The sequence below is a fragment of the Tachyglossus aculeatus genome, chromosome 21, assembly GCF_015852505.1.
Source record: "Tachyglossus aculeatus isolate mTacAcu1 chromosome 21, mTacAcu1.pri, whole genome shotgun sequence".
Classification (NCBI taxonomy): Eukaryota; Metazoa; Chordata; class Mammalia; order Monotremata; family Tachyglossidae; genus Tachyglossus; species Tachyglossus aculeatus.
Window position 1 is genome coordinate 71,894,470 of NC_052086.1, and position 19,373 is coordinate 71,913,842.

A 19,373-nucleotide genomic window follows, 5' to 3' on the forward strand; every position below is an offset into this window, starting at 1 on the left:
ACTCTCCTACTCCTCAAACTTAAAGAGGACATTGTGAACCAATTTTTAGAGGGATAAAACTGGATCATTTTGCCATTGGAAGGTGTTTAAAAATTCAGTCAGGTTCCTGTCCAGTGCTCATTGCAATCTTAGTAGTTTGAGTACCTCGTTCCACCACTCTCCTACTCCTCAAACTTAAGGAGGACATTGTGATCCAATTTTTAGAGGGATAAAACTGGATCATTTTGCCATTGGAAGGTGTTTAAAAATTCAGTCAGATTCCTGTCCGGTGCTCATTTCAATCTTAGGAGTTTGAGTACCTCGTTCCACTACTCTCCTACTCCTCAAACTTAAAGAGGACATTGTGAGCCAATTTTTAGAGGGATGAAACTGGATCATTTTGCCATTGGAAAGTGTTTAAAAATTCAGTCAGATTCTTGTCCAGTGCTCATTGCAATCTTAGGAGTTTGAGTACTTCGTTCCATTACTCTCCTACTCCTCAAACTTAAAGAGGACATTGTGAGCCAATTTTTAGAGGGATGAAACTGGATCATTTTGCCATTGGAAAGTGTTTAAAAATTCAGTCGGGTTCCTGTCCAGTGCTGACTGCAATCTTAGGAGTTTGAGTACTTCGTTCCACTACTCTCCTACTCCTCTCAGCCTGACACATCACTCCTCTAATTCATTCATTCAATCGTATTTATTGAGTGCTTACTGTGTGCAGAGCACTGTACTAAGCGCTTCTAATGCTAACATACTCACTGTACCTCGATCTCGTTTATATCTTGCCACCAACCTCTTGTCCACATCCTGCCTCTGGCCTGGAAAGCCCTCCCCCTTCATATCCAACAGACAGTGACTCCCCACCCCCTTTAAAGCCTTATTGAAGACACATCTCCTCCAAGCAGAGTGGCATAGTGGATAGAGCACGGGCCTGGGAGTGAGAAAGTCATGGGTTCTAATTCCGCTCCGCCACTTGTCTGCTGTGTGGCCTTGGGCAAGTCGCTTCACTTCTCTGTGCTTCAGTTACCTCATGTAAAAGTAGAATTAAGACTGAGCCCTATGCGGGACAAAGACTGTGTCCAACCTGATTTGCTTGAATCCACCCCAGCGCTTAATAATAATAATAATAATTTTGGTATTTATTAAGTGCTTACTATGTGCAAAGCACTTTCCTAAGCGCTGGGGAGGTTACAAGGTGATCAGGTTGTCCCCCGGGGGGCTCACAGCCTTAATCCCTATTTTACAGATGACATAACTGAGGCCCAGAGAAGTTAAGTGACTTGCCCAAAGTCACACAGCTGACAATTGGCAGAGCCGGGACTTGAACCCATGACCTCTGACCCCACAGCCCGTGCTCTTTCCATTGAGCCATGCTGCTTCTCTAAGCGACTTGCTTACTCTTAGTAAGCACTTAACACATCCGTAATTATTATTATTTATTATTATTGTATCTGTAATTTGTTCATATTAATGTCTGTCTCCCTTTCTAGACTGTAAGCTCATGGTGGCCAGGGAATATGTCTGTTTATTGGTGTATTGTACTCTCCCAAGAGCTTAGTACAGTGCTCTGCACACAGTAAGCGGTTAGCAAATACAAGCAGTGTGGCTTAGTGGAAAGAGCACGGGCTTGGGTTCTAATCCCGGCCCTGTCACTTGTCAGCTCTGTGACTTTGGGCAAGTCACTTGACTTCTCAGTGCCTCAGTCACCTCATCTGTAAAATGGGGATGAAGACTGTGAGCCCCGTGCGGGACAACCTGATGACCTTGTATCCCCACCAGTGCTTAGAACAGTGCTTTCATTCATTTATTCAATCGTATTTATTGAGCACTTACTGTGTGCAGAGCACTGTACTAAGCACTTGGGAAGTACAAGTTGGCAACACATAAAGAGGGTCCCTACCCAACAGCGGGCTTACAGTCTAGAAGGGGGAGACAGACAACAAAACAAAACATTTGGTCAGGTGTCAAGTCATCAGAATAAATAGAAATCATTGACAAAATAAATAGTAAATATGTACAAGTAAAATAGAGTAATAAATCTGTACAAACATATATACAGGTGCTGTGGGGAGGGGAAGGAGGTAGGGTGGGGGGGGTGGGGAGGGGGAGAGGAAAAAGGGGGCTCAGTCTGGGAAGGCCTCCTGGAGGAGGTGAGCTCCTTACTATGTGCCAAGCACATAGTAAGCGCTTAACAAATGCCATCATTATTATTATGACTGAGAGAGCTAAGGTAGGGTGCAGAGTGTCATCCGTTTTAACTGGATTGGGGACTTAAGTGAAAGATGTGTTTTAAAGATAAAGCTGCCAAATACATCCACCGCAGAAATGTTGAGCTTGGCGGAAGATACCCCCTGAGAGAAGTAAGACAGGGTTGTAGTGCATTTGTACCCAAGGGTGGAGTAGAAGGGTTCTAGGACCTGGAATTTCTGTGAGAAATCTGCCTTGGAGGGACAACTCCCTTTGTCCCCTTGGTAACTGCATTTTTAATTAATGGCCCATTAAATGGATGAATTGCAAGCACTCAAATTGCCAGTATCTATGATGCTGCAGCCTGAGGGTGGAAGGAAGCTGTGAAGCTTTATATTCTAATTATTTCTGAATATTTCAAAGGATGTAATTAATCTTCTTTGCCACCAATTAACCTCGGTGGGTAAGGCCACCCCAGCAGATGTTGGAGCTGGAATATATCCTTGGGGATATACTTCACTGAGAACTGTAGACAGAAGAAGGTGATGATTTCCCAGATTGGATTTGGCCTCTGAGCTACACAACTGATATCTCAGGCCTGAATGCACTTGCTCTGGCATTGAGTAATAGTAATAACAGTGGTATTTGTTAAGTGCTTACTTGGTGCCAGGCACCGTACTAAGCTCTGGGGTGGATACAAGCAAATCCGGTTGGACACAGTTCATGAGAGACTCACAGTCTCAATCCCCATTTTATAAATGAGGTAACTGAGGCCCAGGCAACTGAATTGACTTGCCCAAGGTCACGTAGCAGACAAGTGGGAGAGCCGGGATTAGAGAAGGGGACCGAATGCATGGTTGATGTTCATTCAAAAAGCCGGGCCATTCTCCCTGTTCATGCTTTGGCTCAGCTGTCCCATCACTCCTCCTGTACCTGGTAAATTGGATGTCTGTGTGAGACTTTAGCTTTGTTGGTTGTGACCGGGCTGATTTCGATCTTTGTCTTAGCAGTAGAAGTCATGAAAGTTTGATCAGGGCAGAAAACATGGTGGAAAGAACATATTAGGACTCAGAGGTCCTGTGTTCTAATTCCAGATCCTCCCACCCATCACCCAGGTGACGATGGGCAAATCACTTCATTTTTCCATCTAAAATGTGGGGACAAAATTGTGTGACCCAAATTACTTCCCAAGAATGCCATGAGATTTGAAAAATGAAATAATAATAATAATGATGATGGCATTTGTTAAGCGCTTACTGTGTGCAAAGCACTGTTCTAAGGACTGGGGGGGGGATACAAGTTGATCAGGTTGTCCCACGTGGGGCTCACAGTCTTAATCCTCATTTTACAGATGAGGGAACCGAGGCTCAGAGAAGTTAAGTGACTTGCCCAAGGTCACACGGCAGGCATGTGGCGAGCCGGGATTAGAACCCATGACTTCTGCCTCCCAAGCACTTTCCGCTAAACCACGCTGCTTCTCTAATTTAAGGGGCCATCCACCTAGTGAGTAGACCACGGGTTTGGGAGTCAGGAGGACTTGGGTTCTAATCCTGACTCGGCCAATTGTTCTGCTATGTGAGAAAAAAGGAGGCTCAGCCGGGGGAAAAGGGCAGACATGAAGAAACAAGAGGCAGGGGACTCCAGGCAGCAGTGTGCTGCCAGACTGAGCCCCTTCCTTCCTCTCCCCCTCGTCCCCCTCTCCATCCTCCCATCTTACCTCCTTCCCTTCCCCACAGCACCTGTATATATGTATATATGTTTGTACATATTTATTACTCTATTTATTTATTTATTTTACTTGTACATATCTATTCTATTTATTTTATTTTGTTAGTATGTTTGGTTTTATTTCTCTGTCTCTCCCTTTTAGACTGTGAGCCCACTGTTGGGTAGGGACTGTCTCTATATGTTGCCAACTTGTACTTCCCAAGCGCCTAGTACAGTGCTCTGCACACAGTAGGCACTCAATAAATATGATTGATTGATTGAACAGGACTGGGGAAGCCATTTTCCCTTCCTGAAGCTTCTGCTGCTTCTCACAGACAGAAGAGCCACCAAAGCTTTAATTAACGAGCAGCTAATGGTGTCATTATTCATCATGTAATCTGCTCCCTCTCTGGAGAGGGACTTGACTCTGACCCCTGCCTGAGGCAAAGTTGGTGTCTGAGAATGAAGTCTGAATGAGATTGGTTGGGGGGTGGTCGGGTCCTGATCATAGGGGAGATGCGTCAAGGTGGGATGGAGCATTGTATAGGGAGGAGACCCCGGAGGAGTGGCTAGGCAGGGCAGAGCAGGAACCCCAGGGTAAAATCCTAAGTGCTAGATTGGAATTTGCTCCGCCAGTGCTAGGGCTGCTTTCCCTGGGAGCTGTGAGCAGCTTTGACAGGTATTTTTGGCCTGATGGATTTTTTTTCTTTTTGATTTCTGGTATTAGAGCCTCACCTTTCCTGCTATTCCAAGGGTTATTACCAGTCATTTGGATAAGTGTTTTGACATCTGGTTCAGCTGACTGAAAACGCACAGTGTGTGCGATGGGGTGAAAGGGATATTCAGTGGGATTGTAGCCTGTATCAGATGAATGCTAGTCAGCCGTGCCGCGTCTTACGGCGTGGCTGCACCCTGATGTGATTTGGGCCTCTCCGTCTGAGGTACAGTGAAAACAGTTGTGACTTTTTCTTGTCAGGAAGACCGATGAAAGGTCTTTTGTGAATGACACCTCAGTGTGCACCGTATAATTTTTTGAAGATTATGTCAGATCGAATCCAGGCCCCATTTGGTAGCATTTTGAACACTGTCATCTCCCCCACTGCCACCCCCACTGCTGCATATATGCACCTTCACAAGGACACATTACCTTGCCTCCTTAGACAAGGTAACTGAGGCACAGAGAAGTTAAGTGCTTTCAGAATCTGATTTCAGGTGGGGCATATGACGATCTTACCGTCTTACCTCCTTCCCTTCCCCACAGCACCTGTATATATGTATATATGTTTGTACATATTTATTCCTCTATTTATTTTACTTGTATCTATTCTATTTATTTTATTTTGTTAATATGTTTGGTTTTGTTCTCTGTCTGCCCCTTCTAGACTGTGAGCCCACTGTTGGGTAGGGACTGTCTCTATATGTTGCCAACTTGTACTTCCCAAGCGCTTAGTACAGTGCTCTGCACACAGTCAGTGCTCAATAAATATGATTGATTGATTGATTGATCGATCCTATTCGAAGTGATTATCATCAGCCTTATTGACTGTTCATGTAAGGGGCAGGCATCGGTTGAGAGGGTTTTTTTTTTTCCTTTTTTTATGTTTCTGTGTCCAATTTGCCTGGTGCAGTTATTATAGCCCATAATAGTAATAATTGTGGTATTTGTTATGTGCCAGGCACTGTACCAAGTGCTGGACTTAGATACAAGGTAACTGGGTTGGACACAGTCCATGGTCCCACATGGGGCTCACAGTCTTAATCCCCAATTTGCAGTTGAGGGAACTCAAGCACAGAGAAGTCAAGTGACCTGCCAAGGTCACACAGGAGACGAGTAGCGGAGTCAGCATTAGAACCCAGGTCCTTCTGACTCTTAGGCCCCTGCTCTTGTCAGGCATGCTCCCATACATAGATAAGATACATGGGCTGTAATGTTCTTTTTCTGCCAAGAACCAGTAAATAACAAGATGTAATTACCCATTATTGGAATGGTATGTGTGAAGTGACCACTGTAAAACCTTTAAGATAGCTACAGAAAAATCTCACGTACTTTAGCATACCTTTAGACAGTAGCCTTATCATCCTATTTGAACCGGATCCAATTGGGCTTGTGCTCTGACAATACATAAACTGCCTCTCTGGGGAATAATTCCATTTTCAAGCAATATTGGCCAATAGGAGCGACTCTGGTAGGCCATTTTGAAGTCAGAATCTTGATTTCTCTATCAAGACTCGGTTTATCCTCCTGGAGAATTGCTCTGTCCTTGTGACCGTAACCAACTTTCCCAGTTGTTTCAAGTGAAAAATGATAGTATTTTTTTTTTTTTAATCCCGTCAGACTTTCAGGTTAGAATATGAAACTTTCCAGTGTGGGGATTGGTGTTGGAAAGGACAAAGCACCTGGTGTAGGAAAGGGGTTAAGGAACATTCAACCCCCCCTTTTTTTAATGGTATTTGTTAAGCGCTTACTATGTGCCAGGCACTTCACTAAGCGCCAGGGTAGAAACAAGGTGGGACCCAGTCCTTGTCCCACATGGGGCTCAGATTCTGAATACTCATTTTAGAGAGGAAGTAACTGAGGCACAGAGAAGTGAAGTGACTTGCCCAAGGTCACACAGCAGGCAAGTGGTGGAACCAGGATTAGAACCCAGGTCCTTCTGACTCCTGGGCCCGGCTCTATGCACTAGACCACACTGCTTCGCCGCACCCTGAGATCTGGACCGATAGTGAGGGGGCTTCATTAATCCTGGCTCTGCTTTCTTCCCTTCAGGTGAACTGCGACAAGCTATTGTAGCCATGATGAACAGAAAAGATGAGCTTGAAGAAGAGAACAGGTACCTGTGACTGTGGAACTTGAGACAAAACCCCTTGTCTTGGAACCATATTTTTAGAATTGAGAGAAAACATTGGATCAAGTCCAATCTGATTTGTGTGCAAAGTCATTCACTTGGTGTTCAGACTGGTCTGACAAACACACAGACACACGCCTTTGTTACGTAGTAAACAAAATAAGAAGGAAAATCTTTCCTTCTGATGCTAAAGACAATTCAATGGTTTTCAACCATTTTTGATTGGATTGATTATAATGTCTGTCGCAGTTCAGCTGACTGTAAGCCCTTTGTGAGTAGGAATCGCATCTACTAACTCTGTTGTATTGTTCTTCCCCAAGTGCTTAGTATAGTGCTTTGAGTACAGCAGGTAGGTGCTCAATAAATACCACTGATTATCATGAACTTCACCCTGCCAAGGTTAAAGACATATTCCTTTCTTCTTTCCCAGGTTATATTTTTAGCTACATGTCTTTTTCCCTGGAAAATGCAGTAATGACAGTATTTCTGGAGTGTTAGCTGTGTATACAGGATGACAGCGCTTAGGGAATCTAGAGAAGACAGTTTGGTCAGTCATTCATGTTTATTGGAGAAGCAGCGTGGCTCAGTGGAAAGAGCATGAGCTTTGGAGTCAGAGGTCATGGGTTCAAATCCCGGCTCTGCCACTTGTCAGCTGTGACTTTGGGCAAGTCCTTTAACTTCTCTGTGCCTCAGTTACCTCACCTGTAAAATGGGGATTAAGACTGTGAGCCCCAGGTGGGACAACCTGATCACCTTGTAACCGCCCCAGTGCTTAGAACAGTGCTTTGCACATAAAAAGTGCTTAATAAATGCCATTATTATTATTATGATTATTATTGAAAGCTTACTGTGTGCATAGCGCTGTATTAAGCACTTGGGAGAGTATGACAGGCACATTTTCTGCCCACAATGAGCTTACAGTCTACAGGGAAGAATGAAGGTGCAATCCCTGTTCCCCAGAAATGATTGAGAAGGGGAAGGCAAGAAGGCATAGAATAATAAAAATACAAGAGTTAAAAGAAGAGATGGAAAAATTTGCATCTTGCAGCATCACTCTGGTTCCCCTGCCATGAATCTCGATTATATTTTATATTCTCCAAGGTTCCCTTCCCAAATCTTCTGTGTAGTATATGATTTCTACAATCCTTTTTTTAATGGTATCTGTTAAGCACTTACTGTGTCAAACAGGTTTCTAAGCACCAGAGTAGGTGCAAATTAATTTTGTTAGGCATAGTCCCCATCCCGCACGGGGCCCCCAGCCTGAGTAGCTCACATTTTGTTTCATACCATGCGATATAGCTCACAAGCACACTGGAGTTATTTTCATTTCTTCTGAATTTATAAATACTTCCTGCACTTAGAATAAATGGAAAATTTGGTCTGCCTCAATACAATGTAAAGTCGCTGTGCTGTACTACACTATAATGTACAGTCAATTCTTCCATCAGTCATATTTATTGAGCCCTTACTGTGTGTGGAGTACTGTACTAAGTGATCGGGAGAGGACAACAGAACAAAAACCAGATACATTCCCTGCCTACAATGAGTTTACAGCGTAGAGGATGTCCTCCATAAAACAGATGACGTCCTTGCTGTTCCCTGTGTTAAGGAAGAAGTGTTTTACAGTGGTGATGCAGTCTTTTGTAGACAGTGATAGAGGGGCCTCTATCTTGAGAATGTGCCTGAAAGAGTTGATTCTGGCGCTGGTGGTTTACCTCAGTTCCCTCATCCGTCAAACGGGGATTGATAATAATAATGATAATAATAATAATGGCATTTATTAAGCACTTACTATGTGCAAAGCACTGTTCTAAGCGCTGGGGAGGTTACAAGGTGATCAGGTTGTCCCACGTGGGGCTCACAGTCTACATCTCCATTTTTAGATGAGGTAACTGAGGCCCAGAGAAGTGAAGTGACTTGCCCAAAGTCACCCAGCTGACAAGTGGCGGAGACGGGATTTGAACCCATAACCTCTGTCTCCAAAGCCCGGGCTCCTTCCACTGAGCCACGCTGTCAGCCCCATGTGGGACAAGGACTGTGTCCAACCTGGTTATCTTATATCTACCCCAGCACTGAGAACAGTGCCTAGCACATAGTAAGCCCTTAATAAATCCCACTATTATTATCATTATCACCATTATAATCGGAGAAGTAGCGTGGCTCAGTGGAAAGAGCCCGGGTTTTGGAGTCAGAGGTCATGGGTTCAAATTCTGGCTCTGCCAACTGTCAGCTGTGTGACTTCGGGCAAGTCACTTCTCTGGGTCTCAGTTACCTCATCTGTAAAATGGGGATTAAGACTGTGAGCCCCCGTGGGACAACCCAATCACCTTGTAACCTCCTCAGCACTTAGAACAGTGCTTTGCACGTAGTAAATGCTTAATAAATGCCATTATTATTATTATTATTATTATTATTATTCACAGCCAAAGTGACCGCAACATCAACGTGGCCGCCTTTGTTAACCACCGCCATTTATCTGCAACCTATTTCTCTTTTTCTTTTTCTAATGGTATTTGTTAAGTGCTTAGTATGCACTAGTTTCTGTACTAAGTGCTGGGGTACATACAAGCTAATCTGGTTGGACACAGACCCTGGCCCACAGGGGGCTCACAGTCTTAATCCCCATTTTACAGGTCAGGGAATGTAGGCATAGAGAAGGGAAATGACTTGCCCAAGATCACAGAGCCGAGATTAGGACCCAGGTCCTTCTGATTCCCAGGCCCGTTCTCTAGCAACAGGCTTCTTCCTGAGACAGTTCACACATTATGGGAGAAGGGGCTATCCTTTGGTTGCCCTACAACCTTGTCCAGGTTTAAGGGGCTGTTCCAGAAAAATAAAAATGCAACTGGCTTCCAGTAAGATCGTGTTTACTGCTCTGAAATAACTTTTGAATAACTCCGAAAGAACTAAGGGCTGCCTGCTCCTTATCTAAAATAAAGGATTATGTGCTGTAGACAGACCATATTTCACTTTATTGATAAAAAGCCAGTGGGAAGGAAAAGCATCAGTTGGATGAAAAATGGAGCCTTGACACCAAGTGAATTTATATGGGAAATCTCTTTACCGAAAACAAATGAATCCTCTGATAATTTGAGCGTGTTCTGTATCGGAGCCACAAACATCGTTTTCCACTGCAGTTTACCTAGTTTTTTTGCAGGACATTTTTTCCTATTGAAATTAAGATGAGGTTAAGCTCACGAAACAAAGCCCTCTAACACACATTTATTCTAAACGGGGTTTGTTTGATTTAGGCCGACCTTCCAGGATAATATAGGTCAGATTTCTCATTTTCACCGCGAAGCCCTGGGCTTTCTAAAAGATATTTAAAAACGTGTTCCCTGGAGCCCCTCAACTACCTCCTTCAGCTCCCCCAGAGCTCCAGCCTGTTCCTTGTCCAGGGTTGGGATGGTGGAGATGGGATGGCTTGTAACATGTTCAGAAGAGGAGCTAGTTCTTTGCTAGCGTAGGAGGAGAGAAAGTGCCTCTTGTCTCGCAGAGGGAACAACTTGGAGGATGGCTGCACTTGCGGTGTCTTAGCGGAGCGTCCGGCGGGCGTGACGGTAACCGGGTTGACGACAACTCAGCCGGTGGGGTCCCCTCTCTCCAGATCACTGCGGAACCTGCTCGACGGAGAGATGGAGCACTCCGCGGCTCTCAGGCAAGAAATCGATAACTTGAAAAGAAAAGTGGCCGAACAGGAGGAGAGACACGTCGCCAAGATCCAGGCGCTGGCCAGGTAAGAGGAACGGGACAGAAAGCCCGGAGGAGATTATTTTTTCCTTTTAATGGTATTTGTTCATGCATTCAATCGTATTTATTGAGCGCTTACTGTGTGCAGAGCACTGTACTAAGCGCTTGAATTGTTATTTGTTAAGCATTTAACATGTGCCAGACACTACTAAGTGCTGGAGTAGGTGGAAGCTAATCAGGTTGGTTACAGACCCTGTCCCACTTGGGGCTCACAGTCTTAACCCCCATGATGTGGTAACTACGGCACGGAGAGGTGACTTGCTCAAGGTCAGACAGAAGGCAAGTGACGCAGCTGGGAACGGTGCTCTGCACACAGTAAGCGCTCAGTAAATGCGATTGAATGAATTAGAACCCAGATCTTTCTGAGTTCCAGGCCCAGGCTGTAGCTCCTAGGCCATGATGCTTCTCCTGGCGTGGTCTCTTTGGGCCACGCAGGATGCGGTCAGGTTGCATAGCTGGCCATTCTTTAGTAACTGCCTTTAGCAGAGGAAGGGATTTCGAGTTGTTTCACGGGAGAGGGAAATGTGACAAATTAAGAAATTTGCTCGTAACGGATGCACTCGAGTGCCTCCTGGACACATAATGAAATATTTTAAAAAAAGACTTAGACGGCATGAAAGTATTCCGATGTTATCTGCCCCTACTACCGGTTAGACCTCATCTTGCTGTCCTCGTTATCTGTTGCTGCTTTGAATTGGATTGTGGAATTTGGCCACCTGGCATTTCTTCAAAAATGAAGGGCAGATCAGAAGCTTCACTGTGAGTTTTGTAGTGAGGAACAGATATGGCCTGGTGGTTATCCGAGGTCTCGTTCGACTGAAGAGGATCAGTGTGCTTTTAATACTTAATGCCCACGGAGCTAGTAAAGGGAGAAAGCAACATTTTAAAGGCTGCCGTTGTCATCATTGAGATTTATTGAGCACCTGTGTAATAATAATAATAATAACGATGGCATTTATTAAGCGCTTACTATGTGCAAAGCACTGTTCTAAGCCGCTAGTACTGTCCTTGTGGAATTTTCCTTTCAGTGAGGCATTTGATCAAGCTTAAGAAAACGAACACGCTGTTAGTTGGGAGGGAATGAGCATAGATAAAAATAAAGCACAAATGACTCTGCAGAAGGTTGTTTAGGTCATGTGGCTGTTTGACTGATGTGATGGTGTGATTGGAGGGGCAGTAAGGTAAGACTTCAGGATGAAGATGACTTTCTAAGGGGTTTTGGCTGGAGGAGAGTGATATCGCTTGGCGTAGCAGAGAAGAAGGTGGTATGCCAGGCTGGATAATTCACAGGGATGTAAGCTCCTTGAGAGCAGGGATTTTGTCTCTCAGATCTATTGTATTGTAATCTCTCAAGCTCTCAGTACAGTGCTCTGCACACAGTGATGGCCCATTGATCAATTTGGGGGGTGGAATGAACATTGGGTTGGATGTGAGAGTGTCAACTGTTGGGGTGGTTAGGCAGGCCATTCTTTAGTAGGCTGAAGAATTGTTATTTGAACTGTTATTTGAATTGAATTGTTGAGTTCCTTCTTTAAGAAGGAATGCAAAAAGTGGGCTGAGCGATAGAAGAGGCAGTGAAGTGTGATGATGACTGAACAGATAGTTGAAATTTTAATAGGTCACTTCACTTCTCTATGCCTCAGTTACGTCAACTGTAAAATGGGGGTTGAGAGTGTGAGCCCCACTTGGGACAAGGACTGTGTCCAGCCCGATTTGCTTGTGTCCATCCCAGCACTTAGAACAGTGCCTGGCAGATAGTGAGTGCTTAACAATAATACCATAATTATTATTATTAGGTTGTCACTCCTCTACACATGTATATTTGCACACATACACACACACATATATATGTATGTATATATTTACTTGTATGTTATTCATTCATTCAATCATATTGAGCGCTTACTGTGTGCAGAGCCCTGTACTAAGTGCCTGGGAAGTACAAGTTGGCAACATATAGATGTTATGTATATCTGTACATGATATGCATAACACATATAGATATACATGTGTCTATAGAAACAAGAAACCCCATTACTATTACCTGAAGTATCGTGGCTTAGTGGAAAGAGCACGGACTTGGAAGTCAGAGGTCATGGGTTCTAATACTGGCTCTGCCACTTGTCAGCTGTGTGCCTTTGGGCAAGCCACTTAGCTTCTCTGTGCCTGTTACCTCATCTGTAAAATGGGGATGAAGACTGTGAATACCACATGGGACAACCTAATAACCTTGTATCTGTCCCAGTGCTTGGCACATAGTAAGCACTTAACAAATACCAACATTATTATTACCTGCCCATTTTCCTTTCCACTAGATCCATAATCTCTCTCTATTTATAGATTGGGCACTGTCCAGTCTCTTCAGATATTCTGGATCCTTCATAGTATTGAAGGGCCTTGTATCTATCCCAGCGCTTAGAACAGTGCTTCGCACATAGTAAGCGCTTAACAAATGCCATTATTATTATTATTATTGATGTGACGATGGTACAAGGGGATGAAAATCAGGGGCAGTCATGGCTTAACAAACTCAGGAGAACTTCAAGGAAAGGGAGAAAATTGGATGAGTGCCCCTGTGGGGTATCTTGTCTTTCACATTTAAACATGAGGTTACGGGCAGTGATTTCTAGCTCCATTTGAAGGTGAAGAAGCCTCCAGTGAATTCTCAAATCAGGGTGGAAAACAAGTGAAAAGCAGGAAAAGCAGTGTGGCCTAGTGGGAGGAGCACCAGTGTGGGAGTCAGAAAGACCTGGGTTCTAATTCCATTCTGCCTCTTGTCTTCTGTGCAAACTTGGCCAAGTCACTTGACCTCTCAGGGCCTCAGGTACCTCATCTGTTAAATGGGGATTAAGAAAAGGTAACACCATGTGGGACAGGGACTGTGGCCAACCTGATTAACCTGATTGTATCTACCCCAGCGCTTAGAACAGAGCTTGGCACATAGTAAGCACTTAACAAGTCCCATAACTATTATTACTCATTCACTCAATCATATTGAGCACTTACCGTGTGCAGAGCACTATACTAAGCTCTTGGAAAGTACAGTTTGGCAACAGATAATGACAACAGCCCAGCAGGACAACAGGATCAAGACTGTGAGCCCCATGTGGGACAACCTGATTACCTTGTATCCCCCCCCCCCCCCCAACGTTTAGAACAGTGCTTGGCACATAGTAAGCGCTTAACAAATGCCATTATAATAATAACTGGTCGCCCCAGGGCAGTGCCCGCCGCCGACCCCCTGCTCACCGGCAGATTCCCTGGTGTTGATCCAGTCCAGGTTGGCGATGCTCGCGATGGCAAAGATATCGGCGGCCAGAAAGAGACATCCTGAGATGATGGTCAGTTTATCCATCACCCCCCTGGCCGCGGCCTCACACCGCCCGCCCCATGGGCCACCCACTCGCTGGCCCTAACAGGAGCGGCGAGGCCCACACAGCGCCGGAACTGCCGCCTGCCCCGGAAATTGTTATTATTATTATTACTTGTTAAGTGCTTACTATGTGTCAATCACTGTACTAAGCACTGGAGTAGATATGAGATAATTAGTTCCCACATGGGGCTCACAGTCTAAGTAGGAGGGAGAATGTGTATTTGAATCCCTATTTTGTAGTTGAAGGAACTGAGACACAGAGAAGTGAAGTGACTTCTCACTTCACGTCACGTGGCAAACAAGTAATAATAATAATGATGGCATTTATTAAGCGCTTACTATTTGCAAAGCACTGTTCTGAGCGCTGGGGAGGTTACAAGGTGATCAGGTTGTTCCACGGGGGGCTCACAGTCTTAATCCCCGTTTTACAGATGAGGTAAATGACGCACAGAGAAGTGAAGTGACTTGCCCAAAGTCACACAGCGGACAATTGGCAGGGCCAGGATTTGAACCCATGATCTCTGGCTCCAAAGCCTGAGCTCTTTCCACTGAGCCACGCTGCTTCTCAATGTACATCACAACTCACTTCCTTAGCAAGATAGAAGACTAGCTGTCAAGGCAAAACTGAACTCTTAGGAAGATGTGCAATGCTATTCATTGAATAGGGTACATATCATCCATCACTGTATTAATTAGATGAAATTTAAAAATTTGAACCTCCATCCAGAGCGCTTGTGGGATTTCACCTCTGAGTCAAGAGATAAACATCAACTGGGGTGACTTGCCAGAAAGAGGTCTCTGGTTTTTGGACTCAAGGACACGGGATAAGTAAGGTTACACGACGTTACTGGAATAAGACTTCTGGAAAGAAATGGAGAGGTTTGGAAAAAATGGACAATTCTGCTCAATGGGTGGGAGCTGACCTGGGGAGTTGTTATTGTATCTACATTGAGTACTCAATCAATGGATTCATTGAGCACTTACTAGGTACAATAGAACGGAATTAGCAGACTTGTTCCCTGCCCATAATTACAGGCTCTCAATTAGTGGTATTTCTTGAATGCTTAATATGTGCAGAGCACTGTTCTAAGTGGTTGGGAGAGTACAGCAGAAGTGACAATGTAACAGGCTAGAGGGGGAGACAGACATTAAGAAAAATAAAATAAGTCATTTATAATATATGATTTAAAGCTATCGGCCTAAGTGGGGCGAATATCAAATGGCCAAAGGTCACAAATCCAAGTGTATGAATGATGCAGAACAAAGCTACACAAAGTTATCGGGAGCTATTGTTCTATCTACAGTGAGTAAGATGAGAAAACCTTTAGGTTGGAAGTGAAACAACTCTCACAACTTTGAACTCCTCTCTGTACGAAGGCAGTTCAAATAAAAGGTGAAGATCTCTTCAAAACTTCATCACAACTAACCTCCTTAGCTCAGGCACAAACTAAGCTCCTGAAGAGCTGCCCAATGCAATTCCTCGGTCAGTTTGCGTATCATCTATCACTGTGTTTCTGTATTATTTTGAACCTTAAAATTGGAAACTTCACCCTGACTGCGAGTGGGATCTCATCTCTGATTCAGGGGATAAGTTCCCATCTGTGTGACTCGCCAGAGTAACGATGATAATAATAATAATGATGGCATTTAAGCGCTTACTATGTGCGAAGTGTTGCGGGGATACAAGGTAATAATAATGGCATTTATTAAGCGCTTACTAGGTGCAAAGCACTGTTCTAAGTGCAGGGGAGGTTACAGGGTGATCAGGTTGTCCCATGTGGGGCTCACAGGCTTAATCCCCATTTTACAGATGACGTACCTGAGGCCCAGAGAAGTGAAGTGACTTGCCCAAAGTCACACAGCTGACAAGTGGCAGAGCCGGGATTTGAACCCATGACCTCTGACTCCAAAGCGTGTGCTTTTTCCACTGAGCCACGCTGCTTCTCTATGCACAAGTGGTGCAGCTGGGATTAGGACCCAGGATATCTGTCTGCCAACTAGGCCACGCTGCTTCTCATGGAAAATTTCCTGAATGTGATTGATTTGCTATCTGAAGTTGTTGGGTTTTTTTTTTAAATTAGGATGTCTGGGCATATGGGGAGGAGGTGTTGGTGTGATCTGTGGGAAGCCAGGAAAGGGCGCAAGCCTGCAAACTTGGTGTCATCCTCAACTCCGCTCTCTCGTTCACCCCTCACATCCAAGCCGTCACCAAAACCTGCCGGTCTCACCTCCGCAACATTGCCAAAATCCGCCCTTTCCTCTCCATCCAAACCGCTACCCTGCTCGTTCAAGCTCTCATCCTATCCCGTCTGGATTGCTGTATCAGCCTCCTCTCCGATCTCCCATCCTCCTGTCTCTCCCTATTTCAGTCCATGCTTCACGCTGCTGCTCGGATTGTCTTTGTCCAGAAACGCTCTGGGCATGTTACTCCCCTCCTAAAAAATCTCTAGTGGCTACCAGTCAACCTACGCATCAGGCAAAAACTCCTCACTCTCGGCTTCAAGGCTGTCCATCCCCTCGCCCCCTCCTACCTCACCTCCCTCTCTCCTTCTCCAGCCCAGCCCGCACCCTCCGCTCCTCTGCTGCTAATCTCCTCACCGAACCTCGTTCTCTCCTGTCCCGCTGTCGACCCCCGGCCCACGTCATCCCCCGGGCCTGAAATGCCCTCCCTCCGCCCATCCGCCAAGCTAGCTCTCTTCCTCCCTTCAAGGCCCTACTGAGAGCTCACCTCCTCCAGGAGGCCTTCCCAGACTGAGCCCCTTCCTTCCTCTCCCCCTCCTCCCCATCCCCCTCCGCCTTACCTCCTTCCCCTCCCCACAGCACCTGTATATATGTATATAAGTTTGTACATATTTATTACTCTATTTATTTTACTTGTACATATTTATTCTATTTATTTTATTTTATTAATATGTTTTGTTTTGTTCTCTGTCTCCCCGTTCTAGACTGTGAGCCCACTGTTGGGTAGGGACCGTCTCTATATGTTGCCAACTTGTACTTCCCAAGCGCCTAGTACCGTGCTCTGCACACAGTAAGTGCTCAATAAATACGATTGAATGAATGAATGCATTTGGAGACCCCTTCACTGGATGGCTTCTCCCTGTTTGTTTTGACTGTCACTCGTTTTGTGAGAAAGGATCGTCCCAGACCAATGCTGTACATCCCACATGAGGATCGAGAAGAAGCCCCAGAAGGATCTTTGTTGTCACAGCAGTACCGGCCCAGTCAGCCCAGTCTTCTTCCTGCATCCTATCACCGTTGCTTTCTTTCCCTAGCCACCAGTCAGTATCCTGCCCGCCTCTGGTCACTTAGCACCGAAGCATCATGGCCAGTGGATAGAGCACAAGCCTGGAAGCCAGAAGGACCTGGGTTCTAGTCCCGGCTCACCGTTTGTCTGCTGTGTGACCTTGGGCAAGTCACTTCTCTGCGCCTCAGTTTACCTCAGTCATTCAGTTGTATTTATTGAGTGTTTACTGTGTGTAGAGCACTGTACCAAGTGCTTGGGAGAGTATAATATAATAAACAGACACATTCCCTGCCCACAAGGAGCTAATAGTCTGGAGGACGAGCTCTGTAAAATGAGGATTAAGACTGTGAGCCCCATGTGGGAAATGAACTGTATCCAACCTGATTAGATTGTATCAACACCAGCGTTTAGTACAGTTCCTGGCATGTAGTAAGCATTTAGCAAGTACCACTAAAAAGAAATATTGCATTTCTATAGAAAGCTGGGATAACAGATCACACTCACATACCTATGGGGTAAGGAAGAACAAATTAGTTTTCCAAGAGTTGAAGTGGGGGGACGCTAAATCCCAGGCTCCCCGCACTGTCCTTTTTCTGGCAGAAAGAATTTGGGCTTTAGACTCTTGAACTCAATCCTTGTCTAGACTCCAGAGTCGTATTTTGCTAATTGTACTTCTCTTAGAAGTAGTAGGAGTTGATACGTAAAGCTCAGTGGTCAACTTTAGCAGTAAAGAGTTAAAGGCCTATATGCAGAACATCAAGGCAGCCTCAGGGGCCTCGCTTTCCTCTTAAAGGGCAATCAGGGCTAGTAGCCAGACGCCCCCACAAAATAGCTATAGGTCCTATTCCAGCTCTTAACTTTGTACTTGGACCCGCTAACAACTGGAAACCAACGGAGTGTTCTTCTCTAGACTGTAAGTTCGTTGTGGGCGGGGAATGTATCTATTTATTGTTCTAAGGTACTCTCCCAAGTGCTTAGTGCAGTGCTCTGCACACAGTCAGCACTGAGTAGTACGACTGAGTTAATGAATGAAGTTCTTTGGACATGAGCATGGGAAAGTTTTGAGGACCGAAGAGCTAGAGAAACAGAGAGAATGATACCCTTGAAAACCAGGCACTTGACATGAAAACATTGAAGGCCATTGGCTTTATAGGAGCATTAAGCCCTTGACACTGAAGAATCCAAGTCAGAAAGGCTATAAAACCATCGTGCTTTTTCCGTAAATACTCCTTTTGCGCACAGCTTTCTTTTTCTAGGCTGTTGGATAGTTCAGCTGAGAGCGCAGCATTAGTTGGGCAGGGAGTGCTTTTTCCTCATTCCTTAATACAACCCTTTCGACAACTGACAGGCCTACAGCAGTTCTCATCAGAGCTGCCAATGGGAGATGTGGGGAGGATGTGAGAGACAGGAATACAAACAATGGACTCCCGGACGGCGGCTGGTATTCCTAGGAGAAATTGTTTCCCTCCAGTGTTCCGAACTTTAGGGCAGAAGTACACATTTAGGAATTTTCTAACCTTGAGGTTGGATCTGTCTTGTCTCCCTGGGAGAGCATACCATTTTATTTTTTGGGGAAAAAAAATCTGAGTACTTACATCTTTTTTGAGATTTGTGTGAGAACACTTCTTGTTCTCCATATGAGTGGTTTTGCCTTATCTGCCACTCTTATTTGCTCCTCACTTTCAGCGTAGTGCACATAGGGGAATCCAGTGCAGATCGTGGCTGCAGGTGAATGTATTCTAGAGATAATCTGGCCCTCTCTTGATCGAGATTCCACAAGATCAGTTTCCAAGTGATTGCTCCAGATTGTAAAGCCATAAAGGGGGATTCCCAGAGCTTGAACTGTCTTCCCAATTTGCAATTTGCAGCCCAACAAGGGGGGAAAAAAGGAGTTGAGGATCTCGTTTTGAAAAACCCTTAGGGAAGATGGGAATGTTACATTAAGAATAATTGCAGGTGTGTTCTCTGACAGGTCCCCATAGGTAGATTTGTGTCTTTCTCCTTGTCTCATTCGGGAGTTTGTGAGAGGTGACGATCCTTGTTTGAGGTAGAAAATTTTGGAGTGTCCTGGTGATTGGAACCCACAGGCCATCCCATGGAACTGACTCCAGGTAAATGGCAGCGAGAGGAATGATTTATACTTAAAGACCACTGTTTCAAGTACATGGGTACTGGAATAGCATTCAAAGGGGAGTCAAGCTCGTTGTGGGCAGGGACTGTGTCTGTTTATTGTTGTATTGTTCTCTCCCAAGTGCTTAGTACAGTGCTCTGCACACATAAG

The 19,373-nt window shown here is 45.0% G+C and overlaps 1 protein-coding gene across 1 annotated transcript in view; it reads left to right on the forward strand.

Moving 5' to 3' along the window:
• Positions 1–19,373, forward strand: part of SNX29 (sorting nexin 29) — a 557,276-nt gene that overhangs the window by 112,975 nt on the left and 424,928 nt on the right. The window contains exons 13-14 of the mRNA XM_038762809.1: positions 6,644–6,707; positions 10,330–10,458. Of these exons, the coding sequence (XP_038618737.1) occupies positions 6,644–6,707; positions 10,330–10,458 (193 nt within the window). The remainder of the gene's footprint in view (positions 1–6,643; positions 6,708–10,329; positions 10,459–19,373) is intronic.